The sequence below is a fragment of the Anolis sagrei genome, chromosome Y (genome assembly GCF_037176765.1).
Source record: "Anolis sagrei isolate rAnoSag1 chromosome Y, rAnoSag1.mat, whole genome shotgun sequence".
Lineage (NCBI taxonomy): Eukaryota > Metazoa > Chordata > Lepidosauria > Squamata > Dactyloidae > Anolis > Anolis sagrei.
In genome coordinates, this window is record NC_090035.1 from 6,642,491 (window position 1) to 6,661,799 (window position 19,309).

Consider the following 19,309-nt stretch of genomic DNA (forward strand, 5'->3'; position numbering starts at 1 on the left):
TTGCTCGAGAGCAGGACGTGTGAAAAAGATCTTGGAGTCCTCGTGGACAACAAGTTAAACATGAGCCAGGAATGTGATGTGGTGGCAAAAAAAGCCAATGGGATTTTGGCCTGCATCAATAGGAGCATAGTGTCTAGGTCTAGGGAAGTCATGCTCCCCATGCTCTATTCCGCTTTGGTTAGACCACACCTGGAATATGTCCAATTCTGGGCACCACAATTCACGAGAGATGTTGACTCTAAGCTGGAATGTGTCCAGAGGAGGGTGACTCAAATGATCAAGGGTCTGGAGAACAAGCCCTATGAGGAGCGGCTTAAGGAGCTGGGCATGTTTAGCCTGAAGAAGAGAAGGCTGAGAGGAGATATGATAGCCATGTATAAATATGTGAGAGGAAGCCACAGGGAGGAGAGAGCAAACTTGTTTTCTGCTTCCTTGGAGACTAGGACGCGGAACAATGGCTTCAAACTACAAGAGAGGAGATTCCATCTGAACATGAGGAAGAACTTCCTGACTGTGAGAGCCGTTCAGCAGTGGAACTCTCTGCCGCAGAGTGTGGTGGAGGCTTCTTCTTTGGAAGCTTTTAAACAGAGGCTGGATGGCCATCTGTCAGGGGTGATTTGAATGCAATATTCCTGCTTCTTGGCAGAATCGGGTTGGACTGGATGGCCCAGGAGGTCTCTTCCAACTCTTTGATTCTATGATTCTATGCTTCCTTCCTTTATGGTGTGGGGTTGGACTAGATGGTCGAAGCGGCCGAGGGGAAAAAGGAAAGGGGCCTGAGTCTGTTAGGAATTGTGGGAGTTGAAGTCCAAAACACCTGGAGGGCCCAGGTTTGACCATGCCTGCTTTATAGGGACTACTGCCTCGCTGTTGTAAAAATCCACAAAACCACTGGGTGAAACCTGGCTTCGACGCTCAAGAAAACAGAACATTTCGAAGGAAAACTTTTCAAAAGCACACCCCCTTTCAATCTGGAGACTGTAATTTAAAGGTCACAATAGAATTACTGTGACTAACCTTCACCCGACAGGGAGAAAGCCAACATATTTCCACGGTGTTCACTGTTCTTGCGCCTCTCGGCACCTTTAGGCAAGTTTAACACTACCCAGTTAACAAGATTACATCTCCCGGCTACTTGAAAGGTCTTGGCAGAGGGCCTTTTTGTAATTTATTTTTTGCATAGCTCCCTTCCCATCCTCCTGTAGGTACCTGATGCCCACAGGGCACATCAATAAGTACGATGTACCTGTCAAGGTTGCAAAGGCAGGCGGAAGGAGAAGGGAGTCGTCTCAAGGCTTATTGGAGATGACAAGGGCTAGGGAGGGCAGGATGTTATTCTTAGTACTAGAGGATGTTGAATTACTTTGTTCAATGTGTTCATATGTGTGTATTTTAATTACACAGCTGGATTTATGCACTCCTGTCCGCTTCATTTTTCTTGGCCCATCCAAACATGGGCCAAGAAATTGTTAATGTTGCTTTCTGTGTGTTTATTATTTCTGCTCCTCACTGTTCAATTTACAGCTGCATATTTGTTCATCTATCTAAATAAAAATGTAATGTTCGTTTGTGGGATTCACAGAACTCAAAAACCACTGGGGGAATTGACACCAAATTTGGACACAAGACACCTAACAGTCCAATTTATGTCCTCCACTCAAAAAAATTGATTTGGGATTTGTAGTTGGTGGGATTTATAGTTCACCTACAATCAAAGAGCATTCTAAGCTCCACCAACAATGGAATTGAACCACACTTGGCACAAAGGACTCCCATGACCAACAGAAAACACCAGAAGGGTTTGGTGGGCATTGACCTTGAGTTTGGGAGTTGTAGTTCACCTACATCCAGAGAGCACTGTGGACTCAAACAGTAATGGATCTGGACCAAATTTGGCACGAATATCTATATATATAAAAATGGAAAGGGCGTTCAACGGGACAGCAAAACGTGAAAAAACCCTGACGAAAACACACCAAATTTGCCATGCACATACCTCAACCCACAAGGTATGCACAACGCGAATCAAAATTCCAAACAACATTTCAATACACTCACGATTACAAAAAGCAACTGAGCATGCGCAAAGGCTCTTCCCCGAAGTCCCCCGGCGCGTGCACATGGCCGGCGTAGCAGAGGACGGCTAGTTTATAATATGACTGTATGTCCAGAGGCTGTAAAGAGGAACACGTTACACCCATGCCATTCCTTATATCACCCATGCAAGACACAGAATACCAGGAGTGGCAACAAGATTGGTCTGTGACTCTACAAATTATGTGGGCTTCCTAGAAACATCCACACTGCACAGTCGCATCAGTCTGATATCCCACTTAAACCACCATGCTTCCATCCTATTGGATTCTGGGATCTGTAGTTTGGTGATGCACTTAGGATCATAGAATCTTAGAGTTGGGCCATCCAGTCTAACCCCATTCCACTAAGAAGCAGGAAAATCGCACTCAAAGCAACCCCGACAGATGGCCATTCACCCTCTGTTTAAAAGCCTCCAAAGAAGGAGCCTCTGAGACACTCCAGGGCAGAGAGTTCCACTGCTGAACAGCTCTCCTTACTGTTAGGAAGTTCTTCCTCATGTTCAGGTGGAATCTTCTTTCTCGTAGTTTGAAGCCATTGTTCCACTGTGTCCTAGTCTCCAGGGCAGCAGAAAACAAGCTTGCACCCTTCTCCCTATGACTTCCCCTCACATCTTGATCCATGGTGTACATCATGTCTCCTCTCAGCCTTCTCTTCTGCAGGCTAAACATGCCCAGCTCTTTAAGCCACTCCTCATAAGGCTTATTCTCCAGACTCTTGATTCTTTGAGTTGCCCTCCTCTGGACACATTCCAGCTTAGACTCAACACCTCCCTTCAATTGCAGTGTCCGGAATTGGACCCAGGTGTGGACTGACCAGGTCTGTAGCTTGGGGGGGGGAGTTCAACCCCCCCCCGAAATGTTTCAGGTTAAAAAAAACCTGGTTTACTCATGAATTTTAACTGGTTAACCAAATCCCCAAGGTAAGTCTGTGAGACGCAAAAAAATAAGAGTCCCTCCAGAACTGCAAGCCCTATCTCAAGCAAATATTGACAATTTATTCACACTGTCATTACTTGCAGGAATAGCCGATTCAGTGAAGCAACCAAGTTGGGGGGGGGGGGTTGTTGAATGCTCTCATTAAGGAGGCCAGACTTGGTGGAGGTGGTTGACAGGGGCGGAGCTGCAGGCTATTGAAGGCTGCTCTGCCCCCTGCTGTGCTCTTTGCTTCAGCGTGAGCTAAGAGGCAGCTTTCAACACCCCCCTGAAATTTTCAACCCCCCCCCCCCCCGAAATTTTCAAACCCCCCCCCCCATTTTTTTCTGGCTATAGCCCTGGGTCTGACCAAGGCAGCATAGAGGGGAAGCATGACTTCCCTGGATCTAGGCACCAGCCTCCAATTTATGCAGGCCAAAATCCCATTGGCTTTTTTAGCCGCCACATGACATGTTTAACAAGATCTTTTTCCAATGCTCTAGGAAATTCCTCCTAATCTGTCTTGTGGGGAATTTCAAGTGCCCCACAAAACTACAAAACCAAATCCACCGGATGCAGCCATGGCAGGGAAAGTAGTATCAAGGTACAGTGATTCCATTGGTTGGGCAACAGAAAAATGGAAAGCTACTCTAGAGAGAGTGGCAGTTTGATCTAGCAGGGCTTTTCTTGAGAGGTAACACCATTTCTTCATCTCTAAATCCTCCTCTAAAGTGATAATCCTACCTTCAGATTCACATATAGACTAGGGAAGGGGGGACAAAAGCACCAGCCTGCATTTCCCCAACTTCCAGCAGATCAATAAGCTCCCCAGCAATTTCTCTGTTTCCAATGACCTGAGGCCAAAGCAACAGAGCACCAATACTCTTGTGGGCAAGATGGATGCTTCCTTCACCCATGCTGCACCTTTCTTGCCGTGGGAAGTCCTCCCCCCTCCATCTTCCCCTAGATGTGTTCCACACAAGGATGTAATTATCTTAAAGGAATATAGATTGCTGTGAGCCCTGAGTGTCTTTGGATGGCTGCCATGGCGTTATCCATAGATCTCCACAAACAGCAGCTCCCACACAAATCACTTCTCTTGGGGAGAAAAAAGAGCACAAAAGATGTGCTGGATTTTGGTGCAAAGACAACCAGTAGTTTATCAGCCATGCATGTTCCTGGATCCAAAGGCTTGATTTTGCCATGCCAAGGTAAAGGTTTTTGAAAAGAGTTTCATATAATGGAAGAATGCTGCTTGAGGAAATTCAAGCCAAACAATGGGCAATATATAACATACCTGAGACCTAACATTTGCACACCTTCTCTATCAGCAAATGGCCAAAATGAGTTCTGAAAAATCTTATATAATTAAAACAGACCTCTAAGCTAATCTTGGGTTTAGTGACCAAAGGCAAGGAGAAAAGGTGAAAATGCCACTGCTCACTAGAAGCTCAAGATGAACGGAGGCAACATCAAAGTTAAGGAGGAGTTGGGACTATAGAGAAAGCTCTGGTGTACTCCCCATCTCCCAAAGCGGTGGAACATAGAGCTGGGCTTCCCCTGATTCTGGGCAGAATCAAAGACATGGCAATATTCATCTGGATAGGTATGCAAAGGAATCTTATAGTACCTTTGAGACTAACTGAGAGAAAGAAGTTGGCAGAATGATCTTCACCAGATGGCATGGAGTGGAGTGCCCAGGGATGAGCATTTATGCCTATGAATGGTATGTGTGAACAGCAATAGTTTATGTATGATCGTTTATCGTATCAACCTTTTTCTCTCTGAGCTAGTCTCAAATGTACCACAAAGCCCTGTGCATAATGGACAGAATCGGTACTTCAGATAAGTTGACACTAAACTGTTTAAGGCTTTGTATGTCAAAACCAGCACCTTGAGCGGAGCTGGGAAGGAAATTGCGGTGAAAGTATGATAGCTGGGACCCAGTGCTGGTAACGCTATGCTGGTTGCATAATGCAGCTCAGAATTAGAGGAGAGGACACATGTGCCAGACACCGCACCACGTGTGCGAGAGACCACATGCAGTGAGAGACGCTGCTACAACAGAGTCAACAAGGTAGTTCGGTATAAGGTGGGGGGGGGGGGGGAACAGTCAAGCATATTGATGTAGGCCAGTGGTTCTCAACCATCCTAATGCCGTGACCCCTTAATACAGTCCCTCATGTTGTGGTGACCCCCAACCATAATATTGTTTTCACTGCTACTTCATAACAGTCATTTTACTACTGTTATAAATCATAATGTAAATATCTGATATGCAGGATGCATTTTCATTCACTGGACAAAACTGGGCACAAATGCCCAATGCACCCAAATGTGAATGCTAGTGGGGTTGGGAGAGGATTGATTTTGTAATTTCGGAGTTGTAGTTGCTGGGATTGATAGTTCACTTATAATCAAAGAGCATTCTGAACTCCACCAGTGATGGATTTGAACCAAACGTGGCTCCCATGACCAATGGAAAACACTTGAAGGGTTTGATGGGCATTGACCTTGAGGTTGGGAGTTGTAGTTTACCTATATCCAGAGAGCACTGTGGACTCATGCAATGGTGGAACTGGACCAAACTTGGCACGAATACTCAATATGCCCAAATTTGAACACTGGTGGAGTCTGGGGAAAATAGAATCTTGACATTTGGGAGTTGTAGTTGCTGGGATTTATAGTTCACATACAACCAAAGAGCATTATGAACGCCACCAATGATAGAATTGGCTCAAACTTCCCACATGGAATCCCCAGGACCATCAGAAAATACTGTGTTTTCTTATGGTCTTTGGCGACCCCTCTGACACCCCCTCACGACCCTCTCAGGGGTCCCGACCCCCAGGTTGAGAAACACTGATGTAGGCTATCCGGAGGTCCTATGCAAGGTAGTTAGGCAGAAAGGGGGAGGGGAAACAGCCAAGCATACTGATGTAGGCTATCCGGAGATATTAAAAAACGTTGTTGCATTGGAAGGAAGGATAAAAAGGAGAATTACGAAGAGTGGTGAAAAATGAATCAAATCCAGTCACTCTTACATTACTTCACTGGTATCCTGCCGCAGTTGTGTCTGTCACTTGGTATGCTGTCTCGCACATGTGTTCCCTTCTCTAATTCAGAGCTACACTGCGCAACTAGCGTAGCACTACCAGCACTTGGTCCCAGCTATCATACTTTTACCGAAATTGGAAGCCAGTGCCCTGTTTCAAGATGAATGATATGTAGTCCCAAAATCACACACCAGATAATGAGACTGGCTACCACATTTTGCACCAGTTGAAGCTTCCAAAAACATTCCAGGGCCAATCTGTGAGAGTGTCGGGAACAACTTGGTAAATGCGGATAAAGAGATGCTGGTGGAAGGCTCTGAGGCCGAGCTGGAGCCCAGCACCTCCCTCAGCCAAGCTTTGAAGAAGCACTCATAGAAGGAAGAATTACATCTCAGCCTACTGAACAAGTGCAGGCAAGTTCCACTGAGCAAGCTGATGAGGAGTTAATTGTTCCAGCTTTCGGGGACCTGTGAAGACAGAGATCTCAGGTATGAGGGTCCTCAAGACTAGCTGAGAAGAAAGCCATCAGAAGGTAACACCTGTGGACTTAGGATTTAAGGAACTCAAGCCTGCCTCCTTGTTGATGGCTGCAATATCAGTTCTAGAAGCTATGGCCTTGGACTCTTGCTATCTCATGTTTTCTGAACCCTGGACTTACCTTGGATCTTGGCTACAGATTCTGAGTCAAATTTTGTACTATGGACATTCGGGTATTTGGCTTACGACCCTGGAATGGACATTTGGTTTCTTTGTTGTGTTATCCTGTAAACTGGGTTGTTGTAGGTTTTTCCGGGCTATATGGCCATGTTCTGGAGGCAATTTTTCTCCTGACGTTCTCCTGAAACATTCCCACCTTGCTCCAGCAGACAAAAGTCCTTTGTCTCACCATGGTCATTCCACAGATATATAAACCCATTTTTCCAACAGACCTCACTACCTCTGAGGATGCTTGCCATAGATGCAGGCGAAAGGTCAGGAGAAAAATTGCCTCCAGAACATGGCCATATAGCCCGGAAAAACCTACAACAACCCAGTGATTCCGGCCATGAAAGCCTTCGACAATATCCTGTAAACGTTTGCACCTCTGTTGGACTTATCAGCTTCATCTTGGCCTGTGGATTTACACCATGCTGGTATTTCATGCTGAGGCTTCTGACAGAGCACATGCTATAGCAGGCTGCACAACTGGTAGCCCTCCAGATGTTTATGACTCCAACTCATGGAAGCCCTTAGGTAGCTTGTGAAATGGTCAGGAATTCTGGGAGATGAAGTACAAAACACTTGGAGGGCATGCACTCCAACTAGGAGGTGGTTAATGCATCAGGTTTCCATAGCAAGTGGTGCTGCATTGTCTACTCTGCAGGCAGCCGCTCTTCAGAGTGATTAGTTCATTCATGGAAAAATTTGGGCCCTCCAGCTGTTTTGGACTTCAATTTTCACAATTCCAGCTGTTAGGAATTGTAGGAGTTGGAGTCCAAAATACCAGGAGGACCCAAGTTTGCCCATGCCTGGATTAGCTAGATATTTACTTTAACCCAGCCTACAACTGCAGTTCCAGAACGTGACACATTCAAAAGTCTTCCAGTGAGCAACAACTCCTTCAACTTTGCATCCTGTGGCACTCATCAACCTCAGCTGTGAACCTCCAGAGAACTTCTCAGATCTTCCACCTTCTAAGCACTCTCTCTGCACCACTTAACTCATCTAGGATAGAACCTCTGAGAAGGAGACTGCTTTAGGAGAATTCTATCACCTAGTTGGAAAACATGTTGTGCCACTCATCTGTGCCAAAACCAGAAGTTGGGAGAATCTTGAAGCTCCCTGAAGTGTGAGGCGACTAATGTGTTAGCATGAGGTACAGAGATGGCACTGACAGGTAAAAAGCAAGTCCCAGAAAGAAAGCCCAAAGGGCACTGAGTACAAAGCATCCAAATAACATGCAAGAAGAAGAAAGCCACAGCTGACAGCAAGCCCAAATGTAAGCGCCAGGCTCTTCTCAGCAATGTAAGAAATAACAAAAGGAAACAAATGCAAAGAGAAGAGAAGAAAACCTCATTCCCTTGGTCCCAGTGCCATGCCTCCCTAAGCTTCGTACCATCTTTATCATTTTAACCTTTGCTTTATTTGCAAATCACGGCTGTTGAGGGAAGACAGAAATCCCTGCCCTGATTTCCTTGACCCAAACAGTCCTGGGTTGTAAATCCAGCCTTGGCTCACCATCCATCCTCCTAACTGCTGCAGGAGCAACACTAATGCCATTTTGATCTTCTTTATCACACAGTTATTTTCAGGACTGACGAGTCAGGCAGGTACTCTGTTTCTGCAAACAGGCACCTTTAAAACAAACTTGGTTGCTGTCTCAGGGTGAACATTTCTGTTCAGAAAGAGAGAGGGGGATAGGGAGAGCGTGCAGTTTTAGTAAAAAAAATGTTTTTGGCCATGGTCTAGAGGCATTCTCTCCTGACGTTTCGTCTGCATCTATGGCAAGCATCCTCAGAGGTAGTGAGGTCTGTTGGAACTAGGAAAAAGGGTTTATATATCTGTGGAATGACCAGGGTGAGACAAAGGACTCTTTTCTGCTGGAGCTAGGTGTGAATGTTTCAACTGACCACCTTGCTTGCATGCTGGTCAACTGACCAGCAACTGACCACCATGCTTGCTCTGAAGATCACCTGGGAAGGAATCCCACTGGAGCATTGCAGTGCACCCAAATACCATGGACTCCCTCTGGACCGTGCTCTTACCTACAAGAAGCACTGCCTGAACATCAAACAAAAGTGGGTGCTAGAAACAATATCATACGAAAGCTGACTGGCACAACCTGGGGATCATAACCAGACGCAGTGAAGACATCTGCCCTTGCGCTGTGCTACTCTGCTGCTGAGTACGCATGCCCAGTGTGGAACACATCTCACCACACTAAAACAGTGGATGTGGCTCTTAATGAGACATGCCGCATTATCACGGGGTGTCTGCGCCCTACACCACTGGAGAAATTACACTGCTTAGCCGATATTGCACCACCTGACATCTGCCTGGAAGTAGCAGCCAATAGTGAAAGGACCAAGGCAGAGACATCTCCAGCTCATCCCCTGTTTGGGTATCAGCCAGCACGTCAACGACTTAAATCAAGAAATAGTTTTCTAAGATCTACAGAAACACTCGCTGGAACACCTCAGCAAGCGAGAGTCCAAAAATGGCAGGTTCAAACCCAGAACCTCAACCAATGGCTGATACCAAATGAGAGACTCCTCCCCGTGGGCACACAGAGGACTGGGCAACTTGGAAGGAGCTGAACAGACTGTGCTCTGGCACCACGAGATGCAGAGCCAACCTCAAGAAATGGGGCTACAAAGTGGAATCCTCGACATGCGAGTGTGGAGAAGAGCAAACCACAGACCACCTGCTGCAATGCAACCTGAGCCCTGCCACATGCACAATAGAGGACCTTCTTGCAGCAACACCAGAAGCACTCCAAGTGGCCAGCTATTGGTCAAAGGACATTTAATCAACTACCAAACTCACACATTTTGTATTTTGTCTGTTTGTTTGTTTGCTTTGTTCTGTTAGAAATATAATATACTTTGACTGGCTGTCCTGACACGACAAATAAATAAACTGACCACCTTGATTAGCATACAATGGGCTGACTGTGCCTGGAGCAAACTTTTGTTGGGAGGTAATTAGATGTTCCTGTCTGCTGCCTCTCTGTTGTCCCTCACTACCTCTGAGGATGCTTGCCATAGATGCAGGCGAAACGTCAGGAGAGAATGCCTCTAGACCATGGCCATACAGCCCGAAAAAAACCTACAACAACCCAGTGATTCCGGCCAGGAAAGCCTTCGACAATACAAAAATGTTTTTGTTCACATCGAAAATACTGGATTTTACAGGATATGAAAATTTCTGCCAAAAGAAATTCTAACAAAGAATTTCCAACACATTCCCAAATCTACAATGCCCAAACTTATAGCTTTACTAGCTGTACCCACCACGCATTGCTGTGGCCAACCTTTCCTCCCTCTTTCTCTCCTCTTTTCTTTCTCTTCCTTCCTTCCTTCCTTCTTTCCTTCTCTACCTCTTTCCTTACTTTCCCTCCCTTCTTCTTTCTCTCCTTTCTTCCTTCTCTACCAATTTTGGACTGTATATAAGACTTTCTGTACATACTTCAAATTTCAATATTAATGTCAAAAATACGTAGTATGATTTTACATAGGATTTGTGCTACATTAGAACAGTAAAGAGAAATATCATTTAAGTAAAATAAACATTAAATAGTAAATAATCAGAAAAATAAAATAAGGTGTAAACACTAAACTAATCTGGGAATCTGCTATTGCAACACATCCAATGAAGTGGTTTAAAACCAGTATAAAAAAATATTAGGACTAAGTACATTCTGGTCTACTTGGAATACATGAAGCTCATTCCAGAAGCGTCCTCCTGATCGATGTATCTACCTACCTACCGACCTATCTCTCTCTTATCTATCTATCTTATCTATCTGGAGGATTGCTGGGAGTTGCAATCCAGGAATAGGAAATTGGAAATATGCCGGGATTGGGATGCTCTCAAAGAAATCTAAGGAGAAGAAAGCTTGCATCTTGGAAGCAGTGCATTTGGATCAGCCTCCTCTCCTAAAGGGTCTGGTCTAGAGATGCTGGGAGCTGTAGTCCGAAAGAGAGTGTGGATATGCTATTATGTGTTTTGATTGCCGGACGGAGTCATTTTTGTGTATGCGCGTTGGCGTCTGTTTGCTTTTTTGGCTTTTTAGGTCCCTTCTGCTGTATTTTTCAGTGATGGTCACTCGTTGGCCTGAGAGGTGTCTTGTATCCAAATTTTCTGTCAATTAGTCCAGTGGTTTTTGTGTTATGCCAATCCCACAAACGAAGATTACATTTTTATTTATATAGATTTGATCCAATACTCGTGAATCACTGGTTGATAAGGCAGGAGGATGGACCTTCACAACACACCTCAAAAATGGCCTGATATGTGGTAAACACCTGCCTAGCCTTCCATGTAACTGTTGGCTGTTTTAGTGGGTATTCAACATTACATATTTGCTTCTATCAAAGTCTTAATGAGGCAAGCTGGAGCAGATTTGCCAACTACTTGAAGTGTCTCATTCAGAATATGTACATGCATACTGGTGGATAAAAAAGGCAGAGGAGCATCTGGAACTCAGGAAGGAGAATTAAGACACCGACAAAGTCCCTCTGTACTTACAAAAAAGGTGCAAAAAAGGAAAGTAGCCCAGTAGGATTTTGAGAGTAAACAAAAGCTCCCCCACTTTGGATTGCAATTTTGCCGTATGCAATGATTTATGGCGGGTTGGTCACAAGAGAAGTCCAAACTTTCCTGCTTCAAGGCCAAGTGATATATGTAATATAAATGAGTCATACACACATATATTCCGGGCATCCCTAGGTAGAGCGAGGACCTGAGCAGACTTGCCAAACTGAAGCTGACCGCTATCCATTTTTGCCTGGCCTCATTACTACAATGAGGCAATCCCCAAACACAATCCCTCGGCTGTTTCTTGAAATGTTTGCTTCTGAATAGCCTGACCCAGAGCCTCACGGCGTGGCCATAATTATGTAATCGCTGCCTATATCAGCTCGGTACCTATGGACACTCACGCTTTGGAGACGGAAGCCAGCCAAAAGGCTACTTAAGGGCAGCAGGAGTGCAGCACAGCTGGAATGAATTTCTGTGTGAAAAGAGAAAGGTGAAACCGGGTGGTTTGTTCTTAAAGAAGCAGTGTCTGTGCCAAGGATGTGACAATAGTGTGGTCAGCTTGTTAACCCTACCTACGCTAAGGGCAGGACAGTTCTCAATAGGTCCTGCAGATCTCTGAATGGTGTTATCTCGGGCATTTTGGGAGCTGAGAGGGGATTCCTCCAGCATGGCATAGGCAACGTTGGAGGGTTTTGAAAAAACACATACTTATCATGGGGGTTCCATTCCAGGACCACCCACGATAAGTGAAGATCCGTGAAGTAGGGACACCATATTAATTTTAATATTTATACATTATTTCATATGTTATATATTATTTTCTTACCCACACTTCCTTACCCGGCTCCCAGCCCATCCCAAGGGCACCCGCCGTGCCTCAGGCCACCACACTTCCCGGGGTCCCCGCCGTGCCTCAGGCCACCGCACTTCCCTGGGTCCCCACCGTGCCTCAGGCCACCGCACTTCCCGGGGTCCCCGCCGTGCCCCGCCGTGCCTCAGGCCACCGCACATCCCTGGCCTCCACTGGATGTAAATATTTACTATTTAATCGCCCCTGATATGCCCAATGTGAATGCTAGTGGGGTTGGGGGGGGGGGGAGGACTGATTTTGTAATTTGGGAGTTGTAGTTGCTGGGATTTATAGTTCACCTATAATCAAAAAGCATTCTGAACTCCACCAGCGATGGATTTAAACCGAACTTGGCACAAAGAACTCCCATGACCAACAGAAAACACTGGAAGGGTTTGGTGGGCATTGACCTTGAGTTTGGGAGTTGTAGTTCACCTATATCCAGAGGAGCACTGTGGATTCATGCAATGATTGATCTGGACCAAACTTGGCACGAATACTCAGTATGCCCAAATGTGAACACTGGTAGAGTCTGGGGAAAATAGACCTTGACATTTGGGAGTTGTAGTTGTTGGGATTTATTGTTCACCTACAATCAAAGAGCATTCCGAACTCGACCAACAATAGAATTGGATCAAACTTCCCACACAGAATCCCAATGACCACCAGAAAATACTATGTTTTCTGATGGTCTTTGGTGACCCCTTTGACACCCCCTCATGAACCCCTCAGGGGTCCCGACCCCCAGGTTGAGAAACACTGAAGTAGCTGGTATGACCAACTGGATTTCTCTAAGCCCAATGACTCTCTTAGGGCCTTGTGTACCAATAGGAACTGAGTGCGATAGAAGCAATTCCTTTTGCAAAGCAGACAACATTTCAATCCACAGAGCAAGCACTGACATTTACTCCTCCATCTCTTTCCTTAATATCTAGTTTTCTTAAGCCAAGAGGTGCAGGGGTTCTTCACACACCCAGCCCTGATTGCTCCATGCACTGTTTATAACGCAACATAATTAGGAAATCATGTAAACAGATGCTGAGAGAGAAATTTTGATTTGACAGATTTTTGAATGTGGACCTTTTGAAGCTCAGCTGCCCTTGCAGGGGACGGTTCTGGTTAAAAGAGTCACAGCAAGGGATGCAACGCAGTGGGTTATCAAACACACCACATTGCCCTGAAACAGAAAAAAAGCCTCTATATCTAAGCCATCTAGACAGATGTTGCCTTTGCCCTGAAAGCCTCAAGGGAAGCAGATACCAAAATATCTGTCCGGAGCATGGTCTATCTATGAATAGCATTTACAGTTCGGGGTAGCTTTCCTGTTGAGGAATCTATGGCTGCAAACCTTTACACACCTTCCTAAAACAGGTCCTAGTGATCAGAACAGCATTCATTTTTGAATGCAAAAGATTGATTCCTGTAATCCCAGACCTGCCCTTAGAGGACTGGATAATTAAATTGTACTCCGTCTCCCTTCTGTCACATTCACTGCCTCTCAAGCGAGAAACTGGGTTTTTCCCCCCTTTGCTCTCTCACTCTTTTTCTTTGGTCTTTCTTTTCTTTGCTGAGCAAACCAAAATGCCTTGTCGACTAGCTTAGCCCTATCTACTGAGATGGATGGTGGGCCTCAAATTGCAGCTTTCAAGGACTTCAGTAAACAAGTTGCTCTCAAACAAAGTTGGAGGCAATTGCTTTCCTCCCCACTCCGGCTCCTAGAATTGTGCAGCCAAAATGGTTTTAAGGACCTGTGGTATATAAAAAAATAACCTTTCCAAATTCTGTTTTCAAACTTCCAAGTAGTTGAAGTATCTGGAGAAACTAGGTATCAGGAATAAGGTACAAAGCATGTACTCTGCTAGGTTCTTGTGGGTTTTTTCGGGCTATAGGGCCATGTTCTAGAGGCATTTCTCCTGACGTTTCACCTGCATCTATGGCAAGCATCCTCAAAGGTAGTGAGGTCTGTTGGAATTAGGACAATGGGTTTATATATCTGTGGAATGGCTGGGGTGGGGCAAGGAGCTCTTCTCTGCTGGAGCTAGGTATGAACGTTTCAACTGACCACCTTCATTAGCATTTGAAGGCCTGGCTGAGCCTGGGAAAATCCCCTGTTGAGAGGTGTCAAGATGTGCCTGGTTGTTTCTTCTCTGCTGTTTTGCTGTTGTAATTTGCTGTTGTAAAATCTGGCTACCAGTATTAAAAAACTCTATAATTACAACAGCAAAACAGCAGAGAGGAAACAACCAGGCAAATCTTAATCTATCACTATTTCTTATTTTTGTGGTATGGCTTATATTGCACAAATGCTTAGAAATCCTGCTATGATCTATTTAATGGGTATGTTTTATATTGGGGAAAACAGGGTAGTTACACTAACAGTCAGTTAACTATGACAGAATAAAATAAACCGTTCAGCAGTAGAACTCTCTGCCATGATGTGTGGTGGAGGCTCTTTCTTTGGAAGCTTTTAAACAGAGGCTGGATGGCCATCTGCCAGGGTGCTTTGAAGGCAATTTTCCTACTTCTTGGCAGAATGGGGTTGGACTGGATGGCCCTGAGGACAGCAGCCACAGTTTTACTTCTCCCCGCTGAGGACAGCAGCCACAGCTTTACTTCTCCCCCCTGAGGACAGCAGCCACAGCTTTACTTCTCCCCCCCTGAGGAGAGTGGCCACAGCTTTACTTCTTCCCCCTGAAGATAGCGGTCACAGCTTTACTTCTTCCCCATGAGGACAGTGGCCACAGCTTTACTTCTTCCCCCTGAGGATAGCAGCCAAAGCTTTACTTCTCCCCGCTGAGGACAGCAGCCACACCATGAGGTCTCTTCCAACTCTAGGATTCTATGATTCTATGAAACCCAGTTTCTTGTGTCTAGCAAGGAACAAAAGGGATCCAATTTATTTATTTGAAATATTTAGATCCCACCTTTCAGATCAACAATCTTCATCATAACTTACAATAGGCTATAATAAACAGACATAATCCCAGCACATAGTCGGACAGATCTGGACAGAGTGCTGACCCTCACCCATTTTCTCCTACTTATCTTCAAGCGGAAGCATCCTGTCATGAGTTTGTGTGCATGTGGTTTTAATTGTTCCCTTCCTCTGACGGTAATGAAAGTATGTAAATGAGACGGTGTCAAATCATTTATAACACAAAAAGGGGCTGAAATCCCTTAGTAAGTGATAAATGGGATCCAGTTTTAGCCAGGCATCGGTGGTCGGCCCCTGTATGATTATAGAGACAAATTACAAATACAGCCTCTGCTCATTGCATGGGTTTGCTACAATGGTGATTTACTTTCAGAAGTGAAAACTTAATTCAAGAAAGGTCACTCTGCTCAATTATTCACCAGCTTAGAAAGGTAAATTGCATTGGATACGTGTGGGATGGGAGCCGGGGAAGGAGCCTTGTTTGAAGTTTAGATAACAGCTTAATAACTGCCTTCTGCAGATGCTAATGAGCAACTGGTGCTTCCCCTTCCTTTGCCACTGAACCACAAGGACTGTTTTCTCCTGACGGCAGGAGCTGTAGAGCCTGTCTCACCGAGATCTGGACTTCCAAAAACCCAGAGTGCACAACTCAGTCTGCTTACCAGTTATGTGTAGGAAACTGTGCTGGTAAGAGATGCATGCTGGTGGGGGTGCTTGGAAGCAAAGGAATGAATCAGCTCTGAAATGATGTTTCCAACTGTAGCCCAAAGTGTACGATTGCTGACAAGAGAAGACACTAAATTAGATCAATTGCATGCAAAGTTGACTCTCTCTGACTTGAGAAGACGCCACACTGGCATACCAGGAGAAGAGAAAAAAAACTATTTGGGGAAATCCCTGGTCATCAGCAAAAATTCTTGTAGGTCAGCGAATTAGGTCAGCGAATTACCTCTCAACAAAAGTTTGCCTCAGGCACAGTCAGCCCATTGTATCCTAATCAAGGTGGTCAGTTGAAACATTCACACCTAGCTCCAGCAGACAAGAGTCCTTTGTCCCACCCTGGTCATTCCACAGATATATAAACCCTTTTTCCTAGTTCCAACAGACCTCACTACACTACCTCTGATGCCTGCCATAGATGCAGGCGAAATGTCAGGAGAGAATGCCTCTAGACCATGGCCATACAGCCCGAAAAAACCTACAACAACCCAATTTCAAGTATGCATCAGACCAGGAGAAAATGAGAAGCAAAAGAAAACATTTTTTTAAATGTTTGCACAGTAATCATGACACCTCCTTCTCCACAACGTACCTGATTCTCGTGTTCGACCTCGTACGACTTCACTCCAGGGTCCGGCCCCAATGGCATTGAAAGCTTGGATTTGGAGTTCATATTCGGTCCACTCCTCTAGATCCTCAATGGTGTTTTCCCTCTCTAACCGATCACTAATGGCTTTTGTGAGCACAGAAGATGGTGTGTCCACACTCCAGTATTTGATCCTGTATCCCACTGACTCAGGGTTCCCATTATACTGAGTATCAGGCAGAGGCTGAAAGAGAAGAACATGATACAGATGGACCAGTTTGGATTTTCAAATGGCCTTTTACATCATTGCCAAGAGTACAAATACTTATGTATACTAAACCACAAAGTGTTTGGTTAGCTTACACTTCAGTGTTCCAGGCTGCTAGGACTCTAAGATAGTCTGGGGAGGCCCTGCTCTCGATCCCGCCTTCATGACAAGTATGTTTGGCGGGGACGAGAGACAGGGCCTTCTCAGTAGTGGCCCCTCAGCTATGGAATGCCCTCCCTATGGATATCAGATCGGCCCCTTCCCTTTTAACATTCCGAAAAAAAGCAAAGAATTGGCTTTTTGAGCAAGCGTTTGCAGATGCAATATAAAAGACATAGAAAAAATGGAATGACTGGACGACGCTATTGACAATGCTTTTAACAAGGAGACTAATTGATATATGTTTTCATTGATATTGACTGTTTTAATTGGTTTTATATTTAAGCTAATTGATTTAATTGTATTTTATGTTTTTGATGCTGTTCTGCCGCACACTGGGCCTGTAAAGAATTGTCTTTAAACAGGACGTGCAACCTTTGCCCAGCAGGAAGCCAGGGGGCCCAAAGAAAAGTTCTCAGAGGTTTTCCACCACAAATGATCTTTGGATGGCTTGTATAACAAAGTCCTTTATTAATGAACAATCAAACAGAAACCTTTCTTGATTTCAATAAAGATAAACAAATGCTTCCAGGCTTTTATGCAACTGGTAGCTTCCTAAACTTGCCCACGAAGGACAGGCAAGTGTCTTCAATAACTTCTTCTTTACTTTAAAGGAAAGACTCCTTTTTGACTTCTCCCAGTCTGACTGTAATCTAACCCTTACTGATGTGGGCTCCGCTACCGGGTTGAACTGCGTCTCAAATGCTGAGTGGACCTACCAGTAAGGCAGTAGACTCTCCAGCTGGAGTTCTTTGGTCTTTAGGGCTGTTTTCCTGGAAATCTTTGGAGACTCTTAAGACTGTTTTCCCTCGGAAAGTCCTCAAAGCTTTGGGGAGGCTTCCCTGGAGTTCTCTGGTTTGCTCTTAAGACTGCTTTCCCCCGGAAAGTCTTGAGGGTTGAAGCTTTTGTACAGGGGAAGCTTGCACACATCCTGTACATTACCTTTCCTTGCTGAGACTAACTAAAAAATGGCTCCCTTCCCTTCCCAACTGCCCTGAGAAAGGGGCGGGACCAAACTTAACGATGATGGACAGGTGACTTGCCCTATGACTGCAACCAAAAGAAGCCACCTATCTGCAGAGTCCCTGAAACCCAGGACTGCAACCAAACATTCAATGCAAAGAAAACAAAGTTGGAGCTCCTGGTACAGCTGTACCAGAACAGATGCTGACTGTAAACCGTCCCAAGTCGCCTGCAGGCTGAGAGGGGCGATATATAAATATAGTAAATAAATAAATAACATCTGAAATGAATGGATGGCCATCATCATTAAAGTTTCTGGGTTACTTCTATTTTTTAAGTCATCATTTTATGCTGTATTACATCATGAGGAGGTTAGCCTCAAAAAAGATGTCAAAATATTTCAGCAGGGGAAGGATCTATATATCAATAACAAATTATCCAAGTGAGACCTTGAAAGAGCCAAAACAGCACACCAATGTCCAGGGGGAAAAGGCATCTGGTTTGGTGTGGAGTGAGAGAGCTCCAGATTGTCAGATTTGTTTCAAAAGTTGAGTGGATTCTAAGTGAGGATACATCGCAAAAATGGCCCAGCAAGGACTGAGCATGCTTAGCAATAGTGTAGATCGGAATTCTCACACTTTTTCAGCTGCAGAGACCTATTTGAGGCAAAAGTTTCTCGTGCAGCCCCAATAAAAAATTATGTTATACTAGCTGTCCCCTGTCACGTATTGCTATGGCCCACATAGGGATTCTGTGTGGGAGGTTTGGCCCAATTCTATCGTTGGTGGGGTTCAGAATGCTCTGTGATTGTAGGTGAACTATAAATCCCAGCAACTACCACTCCCAAATGTCAAGGTCTATTTCCCTTAAACTCCATCTGTGTTCATATTTGGGCATATGGAATATTCGTGCCAAGTTTGGTCCAGATCCATCATTGTTTGAGTCCACAGTGCTCTCTGGACGTGGGTGAACTACAATTCCCAAACTCAAGGTCAATGTCCAGCAAACCCTTCCAGTTTTTTCTGTTGGTCATGGGAGCCCTGTGTGCTAAATTTGGCCCAATTCCATCATTGGTGGAGTTCAGAATGCTCTTTGATTGTAAGTAAACTATAAATCCCAGCAACGACATTTCCCAAATGACAAAATCAATTTTTTTTTGAGTGGAGGACATACATTGGGTTGTTAGGTGTCTTGTGTCCAAATTTGGTGTCAATTCCCCCAGTGGTTTTTGAGTTCTGATGGCATCACAAACGAACATTACATTTTTATTTATATAGATATTTAACATATATAATGTGTGTATGTGTGTATGTATGTGTATGCTGTCCTAGAGACTAGGATGCAGAACAGTGACTTCAAACTACAGGAAAGGAGATTCCACCTGAACATTAGGAGGAACTTCCTAACTGTGAGAGCTGTTCAGCAGCTGAACTTTCTCTGTCCTGGACTGTGGTAGAGGTTCCTTCTATGGAGGCTTTGAAACAGAGGCTGGATGGCCATCTGTTAGGGATGTTTTGAATGCA

At 44.9% G+C, this 19,309-nt stretch overlaps 1 protein-coding gene across 5 annotated transcripts in view; it reads right to left on the reverse strand.

The window, feature by feature from the left end:
* Positions 1-19,309, reverse strand: part of LOC132772495 (protein sidekick-1-like) — a 1,018,253-nt gene that overhangs the window by 243,981 nt on the left and 754,963 nt on the right. For all 5 annotated transcript variants that reach the window (XM_067461407.1, XM_067461410.1, XM_067461408.1 and 2 more), the window contains exon 25: positions 16,403-16,640. In XM_067461407.1, the coding sequence (XP_067317508.1) occupies positions 16,403-16,640 (238 nt within the window). The remainder of the gene's footprint in view (positions 1-16,402; positions 16,641-19,309) is intronic.